The sequence below is a fragment of the Solanum tuberosum genome, unplaced genomic scaffold (genome assembly GCF_000226075.1).
Source record: "Solanum tuberosum cultivar DM 1-3 516 R44 unplaced genomic scaffold, SolTub_3.0 scf00032, whole genome shotgun sequence".
In the NCBI taxonomy this organism is placed as follows: Eukaryota; Viridiplantae; Streptophyta; class Magnoliopsida; order Solanales; family Solanaceae; genus Solanum; species Solanum tuberosum.
The window spans coordinates 613880-626185 of NW_006238958.1; the positions used below are offsets into that span (position 1 = coordinate 613880).

The window sequence follows — 12306 nt, forward strand, 5'->3', positions numbered from 1 at the left end:
CATCGATATCGAAGAAAACAATTCTCATTTGACTATGGGCTTAGAAGATGAAAAAGGACATAATTAATCATGTATAGCGATACTTGAATTGTCTACCAATCAAATATATGAGTACCAAAGATAGAAAGGTAAGGATCAGAGCTAGCATGCCCAATCTCAAGTAAAAGGTAAAAATGATTACTATGGTATAAACTCTAAGCTCAGTGATAAACTTACATGTTTTTTGAAATTTATGTATATTCTAATTGTTCTAACGAGTATCTGCTATCTTTTACCGACAAAAATTGAAATGTAAGGAATGTCAAATCACACTAAAAAAAATGAGAGCATGCGTGAGTGTCAGCACAATAAGCCATACGTTTCGGAATCCTAGATTTTGACAAATGTATAAATTATGAGTATCTTTCATGTGGATCTAAAGCAAGTCTAGTTGTAGACTCATGGCCTAGTAGATATGATTCTATTCTATTATATTATATATAGTATAATATACATCATGCTCATTATAATGCATTTTAAAACTACATAGTATAATTCATTGTGACATTATATATATATATATATATATATATATATCTCACAATTGTACTAGCATAATATTCCTTTTAAAATAACTTCCCACCCACTATTGAAACACTAGACTCCCATGCATCATTGTTTTCTACTTTTTCTCATCATGCCATTGACTTTTAACTCATATCTAATTGGTTTCCCCTTAATTAACTAAGCAAAAAGATTAGAAGGAATTTTATCTTTGATTAACCAATATTATAAATGAGCATTGATTCTTTTTGACATCTTGAACACAAAAGCACATCTTTTTGGACGAGATAATTTGCTCGTTTTAATTGCATAATTTAGGTCAAACATTTTGTATATTTTGAGGCTTAAAACTATGATTAAATTGATTGGCATATTCAATGGGGTAAGCTTTTGGCTAATTTTCTTTCAACCAATCAATGGCATTAGAGGTGTCTAATTTTCCAATGTAGTTAATCATTCATTATTAAGGATCAAGGGATCATGATATTTTTAATCAATTGACTAAAAAAGAATCCACTATAGTTTGGAAATATCGTTATGTAGTTGGTTGTACACTCAAATATATAATAAATGTATACGATAAAATTATGTATGATCATATAGGCTTGCTGCTACAATCTTTTTTTTCATTTTTCTTCGAGTCCAGAATCTATAAGAAACAATTTTTTTTCTAAGGTAGGAACAAGGTTTGCGTATACAAAATATTTTTCAGACTTTACTTGTGAAATTACATTAAATTTGGTGTTGATGATGATAATTTTGTTGGAAATTTATTGTATCCTTTTTCTTTTAGTATATACTTCATTTACATGGACATTAGGTATACTTAATATTACATAATTAAATTGTTGTTAGGTCATAAAATTATTTTAAAATTTTAAAATTAAAAGAAAAAACACATATATGAATTTATATCTTTCACGGTGCATAGTTGTCAATTTTGGAAGCTTACTTTTTCTATTTATACTTATCATTTACGCAAGTGTTGAATATGATATAATAGCACTCAAGCAACAAAGTAATCATGTTTTATCTAATTATTGTTATATAAGTATAATGAAGTTAGGAACTATATATAATTAATTAAAACTCAATATTCTTTTTATGAACAATTGATCATTGACCAAATATAATGATTCATCTTGCCACTCAATTCTTTTCCATTTATGCCATTGACATAGTTGAGATTTGAAAAGATAAATTTGAAACATTAATTATAATAAAAGAAAGACAACTTGTACAAGTGGTGCATCTTAATTATTTTCCAATTAATTCCCTCCGTTTTTTTAAAAAAATGGCAGGGATGCATTGTATTTACTAGCTACTTTAATATTAATGATAATGAATAGAAGTATATATTAGTATGTATTAATATATCTTCGAAAAGTCACACGCTAGTGATAAGTCATAGTACTAAATGTTTCTATAAGGTTTTCAACACATATTTTCAACACGTATTTCATGTAAATTCAAGTTCTTAGAAGGGGTATTTTTATTTATTTAATTATATTCTCAACATGCTCTCTCACACACTTCCTTGTATAAGTTCAAGCTATTAGAGAAAATATATTTTTATTAAGTTAATTATATTCTCAACATGTTCCATTACATGCAATTCTATTTCTTTTTCACAAGTCACATAAATAATTTCTTTTACTGTAATAGTATTAGTGATTGATGATAATATTCAAATTCAAGACTTTTATTTACTCTGACATCATATATTAAAATATACAACTATTTTACTTTTAAAAAATTAAACGATTAAAGAGAATACACTTCTTATTTACTCAATTGTGTTGTCCAAACATTGCACACATTACTTCAAAATGTTCTATCAATAAGGACACAACTTTTATTTCGTGTTTGTAAATTGATATCCATGTCCATATAAGAACCACTTTTATGCAAAAAAAAATTGTACATAAAAATAGTAAAAAAATAATAGAGCAAAAATGTACATAAAATAGTAGTACTAAAATAATAGAGCAAAAAGTGGGGGGGGAAAATATCATTTCCCAAATAATTGACTATGTAGGACAAATTGTTTTCACCTTTATGCGTAAAACAAGAATCTTGTCACACACTAACTGGAAAAATATACGCCCTGTCTGGCGGAGCTTCTCTCTCCTTATTGTCTCTTGAGGTTTTTCGTTCAGATAAAAATATATCTAAAATATTTTGATTTTTAAAATTTTATAACTAATTCGTGTATGATTTTCTCCATGAAGTATCATAAAATATTTGTTGAAATATATTTTAATTGTCAGTTCATTACTTTTCTAGTTCAGATAGAAAACTTACACGATTGCACTTATAATTTATCTATGAAGCTTAAAAAAAATTAAAATATTTTAGATATGTTTTTGATCTTTTTAACTATCGTTTTCTGGAATAACTTATTTATAAAGTTACAAAATATATATACCCTGTTTCCTAAACGATCTTATATACCTTGTTCCATTCCACAAGGAAATAGAGTATTTGTTAGTACTATATATATAAAATAACCAAGAAAAGGAATAGCATCATCGAAAGTTTAATTCCTCACAAATGACCCTTGTCTATGCCTCACTTTTTTCACACTAATCTACACTAACGGATATAAAAGTAATACGGAGTAATAGATTTTGATTCAAATTCTAAAGTTAGTTCATCTGATGAGAATTACTAATTAAAACTATGGGTGTGTTTGATACGAAAGAAAATATTTTAAAAAATAAGTGGGTTTTTCATTAAGTTTTTTTATATAAGTAAATTAAAAAAAATATTATCCAAAGAATATATATATTTAATTTAGCAAAATATTATGAGGGTGGGATGAGGAGGGGGTGAGAGTTAGATAGCGGGGTTCAGGGTGTTGGGCGGATAAAGAAGAAATAATGAACTTGAAATATCACTTACGAAACTTATTTTTCATTAGAAAATTTGAATTTTTCCATTTTTAATGAACTTGATTTCCTAGATAAAAGTGTTCGCAAAATATTTTGACCACTAAATATGAAAAAAAAATGTCTTCCTTTATACGTAACACACCATATATAAGGAAAATGAAACACAACCATTAATGTGGGAACTCAAGAATGTACTTAACTTTGATATCATTTAGAATTGGACATTTTATTTTATACCACTAAACAGTGTCTAGCGGTCTTTTATTAATAATATAATTAAAAGAAAACCTTGAAAGAATAAATAAAGAACAGTATAGAAAATTTTCTTCTTGTATTTATGAATGAATAAAACTATACAATTAGGTTGTATTTATACAAGTAAGATGACATCTAATGGTAAAATCTAAAAGAATAAAATATTCTCAAGATTAAATGGAAAAGGAAAAAATATCAAAAGAATATTTACATGACAAAATTAGAAAAGGAAAAGGAATATCTCCTATGTATGTGCAAAATATATGAAAATAAATCCAACAGCCTCCCACAAGTTGGAGGGGAGGAAGAAACCCCCAACTTGCCTAAAAGTTGATGATGCACGGGTCCGGTCAAGGACTTGGTAAAGATGTCAGCCAGTTGTGAAGAAGATCTGACATAAGATAAAGAAATTAAGCCGACGAGATACTGTTGAAGGACGAAGTGACAGTCAATCTCGACATGCTTTGTCCGTTCATGGAAGACTGAATTTTTTGCGATGTGAATCGCAACAAGACTGTCAGAGTGAAAAGGTACTGGCAAGGAGATCGGAACTGAGAGATCATCAAATAGGCGAACCAACCAAGCAAGTTCGGCTACAACCCTCCTCATAGATCTATACTCAGCTTCAGCAGAACTGAAAGAAATTGATGTTTGTTTCTTAGATTTCCATGAAATAGGAGAAGACCCGAGAGAAATATAAAATTCACTCACTGATCTTCGTGAATCTGGACAAGTACCCCAATCAGAGTCGCGAAAGGCCATCAATTTGAAAGAAGCAGATACAAACATAAATAGACCAATACCATGATCTTTGAGCAAATAACGAAGAACCCGTAAAGCAGCTACAAGATGAGGTTCACGAGGATCTTGCATATATTGACTCAGATGTTGCACCGTAAAGGATAAATCAGGCTTTGTATGTGTGAGATAATTGAGCTTACCTAACAAACGCCTGTATAAAGTAGGATCTTTTATGGGAATCCCTTTATTTGCTAGTAACTTGACATTAGGACCCAAATGTGAAGAAACATGAGATAAATGTAGAGAATCAAACTTTTGTAGTAAGTCTAATGTGAATTTCCTTGGGAAATAATCATACCACTAGGTTCTCTCACAACCTCCATCCCAAGAAAATAATGCAACTGACCAAGATCTTTAATTTTAAACTCTTTGTCCAGAAAGAGTTTTAAGGCCTGCTAATTTAGCTTCATTGTTTCTTGTCAACAATATGTCATCCACATATAATGCCACAATAGAAATAGAATCGGCAGATTTCTTTAAAAAAATAATCATTCATAGAATGACTAAAACCTTTAAAATTGAGAGCAGAAGTGAGTTTAGCATACCACTGTCTGGATACTTGCTTAAGTCCATAAATGAATTTTTTAAGCAAACAGACATGGTTAGGAGAAGGAGGTGCAAGACCGGGAGAAAATTTCATGTAAACCTCTTCATTTAAATCACCATGTAGAAAAGCATTGTTCACATCTAATTGAAACACACCTCATCCATTCTTCAGCGCAATAGCTAAAATACACTTGATGGTGGTCATCTTGACTACTGGAGAAAAAGTTTCATTATAATCAATACTTTTTCTCTGCACATCACCTTTAATGACTAATCTAGCTTTTAGTCTTTCATTACTTCCATCAGAGTGTTGTGTTACCTTTTAAACCCATTTAGATGGCAGAGCCTTTTTACCTGTAGGCAGCACAACAATATTTCATGTGTTGTTAAGGTTTAAAGTTGTAAGTTCTTTATCCATGGCTTCCTGCCAACTCGGATGGTGAGCTGCCTGAATATAGCTAACATGTTCCTATATACTAGTAATGGAATTAAGCATGACTTTATTGTTAAAAGATAAATCACTAAAAGATAAAGACTCAGGAGTAACAGGACTTAGGAAACGAGAAGAAGTCACATCAGTAAGATGGAGAGCATTGCAAATATAGTCTTCTATGTAATAAGGTTTCTTGTGATACCTAAAAGATTTTTTGAGTATAGTTTGAACAATAGGTAATGGATAAGAATGTATAGGAGATATATCAGGAGAGGAATTGATATGTGAAGTAACATTGGAAGGAGACGGAGATTTAGAAGGACTAGTAGATATGGGGACATTATTAAAATCAGAAGAATAATCAGAATTTGAATTTGATGTGGGAAATGAGATTCTAAGGAATAATCAGAAGAAACGATAGTAGTAGAAGGAAATAAAGTAGAATGTAAATCAGATTGTGAAGAGAAAGGAAAATATTCTTCATGGAAAATAACATTCCTAGAGACTGAAATTTTCTTGGTTTGTAGATCCAACACTTTGTAGCCCTTTTTTCATATGAATATCCTATAAACACACAAGGTGAAGCTTTAGGATCAAATTTAGTTCTATGTAAAGGAAGAGTAAAGACAAAACACAAGCAACCAAAACACTTTAGATGAGAATAAGATGGTTTAACTTTGAACAGAACCTTAAAAGGGGTTCTTGAATTCAAAACACCGGAAGAAAATATATTTATAAGATAAATAGTTGTTAACAAGCATTCCCCCATTAGCCAATAGGAAGGTGAGATTGATATAAAAGAACTCTTGATGTTTTCAATAAATGCTTGTGTTTTCTCTCCACTACTTCATATTGTTGTGGAGTGTGGACCCAAGTAGTTTGATGAATAATTCCCTTGGAAAGAAAAAAATTAGATTGAATTTTCCACAACCTAATTCAAAAACATTATCAGTTTTGATAATTTTAACTTTGAAATTGAATTGTCTTTCTACCATAGAAATAAAAGATTGAAGGACAGAGAATGCATTTGATTTAGTCCCAAGTAGATGAGTCCAAGTAGCTCTACTAAAATCATCAACAATTATAAGAAAATACATATACCCATCATATGTAGTAGATTTATAAGGACCCAAGTATCCACATAAATTAAGTCAAAAGCAACTTTGGTACAAATAGCACTAGAAGGAAAATATAACTTTGATTGCCTTGCCATAGGACAAATAACACACGAAGAAGATAACTTTGAACAAGATTTAGAAAATTGAAATTTTTTCTTCATATTACTCATTGGCATATGGCCTAATCTATAGTACCATAACTTCTCTTTTACATTGGAATCAAAGAAACTAGAACAAGAAGTAAACGCATAGATTAAAGAACTTGAAAACGATAGACTATGAAGACTGAAACTAGGTAGGCTCTTTGTAGAAACTGTTGGCTGACTTGACTTGAAGATATATAGACCTCCTTGTTCTTTACCAAGCACAAGAGGCCTCTTCAGTGAAGGGCCCTAACATGAAACAAGCGTTAGGGGTAAAAAGCACATATTTTTGAAGTTGTTTACATAATTTGTGAATTGAGATAAGATTGAATCTGAAAGAAGGAATATAGAGAACATTTTGTAGAAATAGGTTGGATAAAAGAGAAACAGTTCCTGAATGAGTAACCTTTACTTTATGAGAATTAGGTAGAGTTACCATGATAGGTTTAGGTAAAAGATTGAAATTAGTGAAAAAACTTCTATCAAAAGTCATATTGCTCAGATGCTCCACTATCTAATATCAAAGAACAAGTGTCAACTTTAAACATGTAAGCATAGGAATTAAAGAGCTTGGTCACACCAGCACAAGTGAGGTTTGCAGATGCATTAGTAGACCCATCATTCTTTTGATTTAGTTTCTGTAAAAGTTGCAGAAGTTGTGCCACATTTTCTTGACTAAGAGAATTCACATCTGAATCATTTTCCACTCCATGATGAGTACGTACCTTCTCATGTACTAAAAACATTGCTGGCAATAGCCTTTTAATACTTCTTAGATTTAGTGAACTTGAAATCTGAAGGAAAATCATGAATCTTATAGCATTGGTCAATAGTATGTCCTATCTTCTTACAATAGTTGCCCACCAGAGAAGTTTTCTTAATGAAATTTTCTTGTTGAGTTTTGTAATCATTGAACCTCATTTCTCCTGCATTACCAACAAGAAAGGATGCTGATTCTCCTGGATAAGCAGGAGTAGCAAGAATTTCCCTTTGTTTTTCATCTTGAATAACAAAAGAATAAGCCTGACCAATAGTAGGAAGAGAGGAAGATAACAAAATATTACTTTTAACCCCTATGAAAGTGTCATTTAGACCCATAAGAAAATGAAGCAACCTTTCATCTTGATGAGCTTTTATACTTTTTTCTTTTGCTCCACATACACACTCACAACTACAAGCAGAAAAAGTGTTTAGTGCATCTAACTCATCCTACAAATTCTTCATTTTTGTGAAATATGCAGAAATACTGGAATTTCCTAGCACTACAGCATTTAAATCTTTTTGAAGTTGAAACAATTTGACACCATTAGCCTGACCAAATCTATTTTCCAGGTCAGACCATAAGACTTTGGCGATTTGGGAGTACAAGATAGACTCAACAATTTCTTTTAAGAGAGAATTGAGTAACCAGGATAAGACCATGTCATTACATCTTGACCAAGCCTTTTGAAGAGTTATATCAGTAGGAACAACTAGGGATCCATCAATGAATCCTAGTTTGTTCTTCGCTGAAAGGCTATAATAGCCGCCCTTCTCCAGCCACCATAACTCCTACCATAAAAAACAGTGGAGACAAGGTTCATGTCGGTATAATCAGAAGGGTGAATGTAGAAAGCATGTGATGAATCCACTGTATTAATTGCAGGAACTCTATCACTCGTTTCTGTGATTTGAGTATTGGATGATTCAATTTCAACCATTTTTGAAAATAGAGAAGAAAAATGAAAGCGGAAGACTAAAAAATTAAAATTAACACTGCTCTGAAACCATGAAAGAATAAATGAAGAACAATATAGAAAATTTTCTTCCTGTATTTTTGAATGAATAAAACTATACAATTAGGTTGTATTTATACAAGTAAGATGACATCTAATGGTAAACCCTAAAAAAATAAAATATTCTCAAGATCAAATGAAAAGGAAAAAAAATATCAAAAGAATATTTACATGACAAAATTAGAAAAGGAAAAGGAATATCTCCATATCTCATATATATATGCAGAATATATGAAAATAAATCCAACAAACCTCAACTGAGATAAGAACAACGGAGACCGTGTCTAGCGGGTCTTTTCCATTCCATTTCTATGGTTTTTAACCTTCTTGTTTTTTATTTTTTTAGGGAGATTGAATTTTACAAATTTAAAGTTAATTGGACATAGATTATTGCATTCACAATTTCTTTTAATACACATTACATGAAAACACATACACACACACAAAAAAAAAAAAGGAAAATCAAAATTAGAAACTAATTTTTTTTCCTAAACAATTAAATTCAAGCAGAAATCATTTTTTGATTTTCAAATTGAAGATGTCCTTTGATAATATCTCCATTAACATCATTTACCTCCCAAAGTTCCTTCATATAATATTCAAATTTCTTCACAACATTTTCTGGCACAGAAACCAATACTCTAATTCCATCAATTTCACCCAATGACGGTAAAAACAAGCAGTAAATATCACTTGTTAATGGACCCATTTGAATTGGTTTACCTTCTCCAAAATTTACCTCTTCTAAGCTCAATCTTGACCATTGTGAAATTACCAAACTAGTCGATAAATCCGTTTTTACCGTTTTATCCTCTAATAAATCGACGATTGATTTTACCGTATCGTTTGTTAATTCGGACTTAGCATGTTGCACTAATTTTACCATGTCTTGTAAGTTACCATTCACCACTTGCTTAACTGGTGCCTCGGCGCACCCTAGCACAAATCCATTCCCATAATACCCTTGTGGTAATTCTGGTTTTACTGTCTTCCTAATGTTAACGGAAAATAATAGTTTCACGTTTACAGAAGACGATAAATCCAATGATTTTACCCAACACCGCCACGTGTGAGATGCTAGGACTTCAAAACTAGTGGATTTTACCGAGGGAGAACATTGTCTTTTCAAATGTAGAATTTGGGATTGTGAAAAGGTAATAGAAGCAGGGGTAACAGGCTGTGATTGTAAATATTGGTGAAGGTTGAGGCTAAATTGGGGATTAGGATCATCAAGGGGTATTTTCGTAAATGTGGGATGTATAGAGGTTATTTGTGTCGGATCACGGGGTTTCAACACGTGGCGAGAATGGAACGGTTTGATTGATAAACTGACTGTGGGGTCCACGGTATAGTGGGCCCATGCATGTAAAAACTGAGCGGTGCCGATGCCGTCACATATGCAATGGTTGATTGCGGTGCAGAGGATCATGCCCCCGCAACGGAGATTTGTTACCTACAATGGGAAACAAATGTGGTTACGAAGGGATATTTTTGTCATTTAACATAAAAAATATTAAGCTAAAAGAAAAAAGAAGACCAAATAAAACAAAGTGAAAGGAACAAAAGGGAGAAAGCCATTGAAAGTGGGAGTAGGGTCACTTTAAGTCATTTTCCATGGTGCATTCAAAGAATTATTCATTAAAATATAATTTTTCGTTTTGAATTTCGAGATTCAAATAAGTTTATCTTTGATCGTAAATTTTTTATAGATCTTTTAAATATTTTGAATTATCAATTATTGTGACTTATAATATTTTTTACGTAGTTTACAAATATATAAATTTCATTTCAAAAAAATTGAAGATTTCATGCGCAAATTCCCGGTCAAACTTAAACTGTTTGACTCTCAAAAAACGAAAAGTGTCACATAAATTGAGACAGAGAGAGTATAATTTTTCGATAATGAAGATTCGTATGAACATTGTGTGTTCCCTCTTTGCTTCTACTAACAATGCTACTCCAAATACAAAGGTAATTATTATATCGTTACTTCACATATGAACCCTAACATGAATCTATTGTTATATATATCTAGCTAATCATCTTTGATATGTACGGTTTTATTATGAATTTGATAAAATATAGTATAGCTTTGATTCAAATTTTATATATGTTGAAAATTTAATTTATTCAGATTTTTTTAGAATTCAGAACATGTAAATTCAAAATCCTACTTTCACTTTTGAATTGTTTTCACATTGTCTTCACATGTTATGTTCGTTATTCGATACTATCATTCGAAATATTAATTTAGGTACACTTGTTAAAGTGAGCATAAAAATATATTAGTAATTTAAGCGCATTATGGGGTATATGTTTCACTATTCTTCCTAGTTAATACTATTTGAATATACAAAGAACTTGACCAAAGTTAATTAGGTTACTATCAAATCAAATTAAAGCATGTAAACCTTTATATTAGTGTTAATGGGTAATATCAGAAGAAAATGTGAGATGATGGTGAAAAGGGAACCATACATGTTGTCTTGGGAACATCACAAGAAAGTCCTATTGAAATACAAATTTAATCTTTAGCCATAATAATTACCTTAAATTTTCAAATATTTGAGAGGATATTATCAATCAATAGCACATATTCTTAATGTTACATCTCTAAGTAATGTTCACTTGTTGTAATTAAAAATATACAAACTCTTACTAGCTAAGTTGAACCATGTAACTATATCAAGATATTTCAAAAACTAAACGAAAAAAAATTCTACCAACTTATATACATAGACAAAGTGCAAAAACACACAGAATAGAATCACACAAGCATATTTTTAGTGTGCTTCATGCTCATAAGGAAAAAAAGAAGAGTGACAATATGTTAAAAATATTTGTCCTATATGTGTTTTTTAATGTATAAACATTAAATTTCATTTTTTCTGAGAGGTGATGTGATAATTAACGTATAGAAGTTAAACTCAAATGAAAAATAAGTGTAATTTAGAAACTAACCTGCACAACTAGAGGAGGAATATCCAAGAAACTTTGAGTTTCATCTTTATACAATAATTTTCTCCAAGATTTATCAGGTTTATTAGAAACAACAAGAAGTTCATCAGCACTTAAATCCAAAAATGCTTCAGCAAAAATAGCACCTTTTCCATTACAATCTACTTGAAGTTTATGATTATTTTCTGGACATTTTAATAATCTCCCTGCTAAAGGATAATAATCCACTAAAACTCTTGATAGTGAATATTTAAGTTTTTCCAAATTTATGGACTTAGTAAAAAGATAAAGATACTTAATTGAAAATCTAAGGAACATTTGATCATCAAGATTTGATAAATAAAGGGTGTGATTTGGTGTTGGACTAATTGGACTTATGAAAATAGGCTCTTTTGAATAAACACAATCTGGTAGATCTATTGAGCAAAACATGTTTTTTTTTTTAAAGTAATGGAGAGATAGTTTTAATTGGAATGACTAAGGTTTTTGGAGAAGAAGTAAAGGATATATAGAGAGTTTTTATAAAATGGAACTATAGTTAAAGATCTAAGGTTAGATATAGTTGTTGGGGTTGGGGATTTTTTTTTTTTTTTTTGTGGGGGGGGGGGGGGGGGGGGTTATTGTAAGGGATATGGATAGCGACAACCATATTTCGATGAAGGACAAAGAAGATGGTAGTGTTCGAAAAGAAAGAAGAAAGGAATGAGACTGGTGATGGCTGAGGGCGGCAGAACTCGAAAAAGGAGAAAAAGAGTGGCGGGGGGGGGGGGGGGGGGGGGGAGGGGGGGTGGGGGGGGGGGGGTTGGTTCGTGAGAAGAAAAATAGATATTGCATCTGAGA

General features: G+C 31.1%; 1 protein-coding gene across 1 annotated transcript; it reads right to left on the reverse strand.

The window, feature by feature from the left end:
* Positions 1–8687: 8687 nt before the first annotated feature.
* LOC102601444 (omega-hydroxypalmitate O-feruloyl transferase) lies at positions 8688–11995 on the reverse strand. Its single transcript, XM_006341909.2, has 2 exons — positions 11470–11995; positions 8688–9961 (listed from the first exon to the last, which is right to left on the reverse strand). Exons 1-2 carry the CDS (start codon positions 11896–11898, stop codon positions 9011–9013), a joined length of 1380 nt encoding a protein of 459 aa, XP_006341971.1. The 5' UTR covers positions 11899–11995; the 3' UTR covers positions 8688–9010.
* Between the last annotated feature and the right edge of the window lie 311 nt (positions 11996–12306).

What these genes read in the sequence shown, in the direction of transcription:
- LOC102601444 (XM_006341909.2), bottom strand. Translation starts at nt 11,898, where the DNA reads ATGTTTTGCTCAATAGATCTACCAGATTGTGTTTATTCAAAAGAGCCT. An exon ending in TTCCTCCTCTAGTTGTGCAG is followed by an intron (nt 9,962 to 11,469) that starts GTTAGTTTCTAA and finishes TTCCCATTGTAG; the next exon opens with GTAACAAATCTCCGTTGCGG.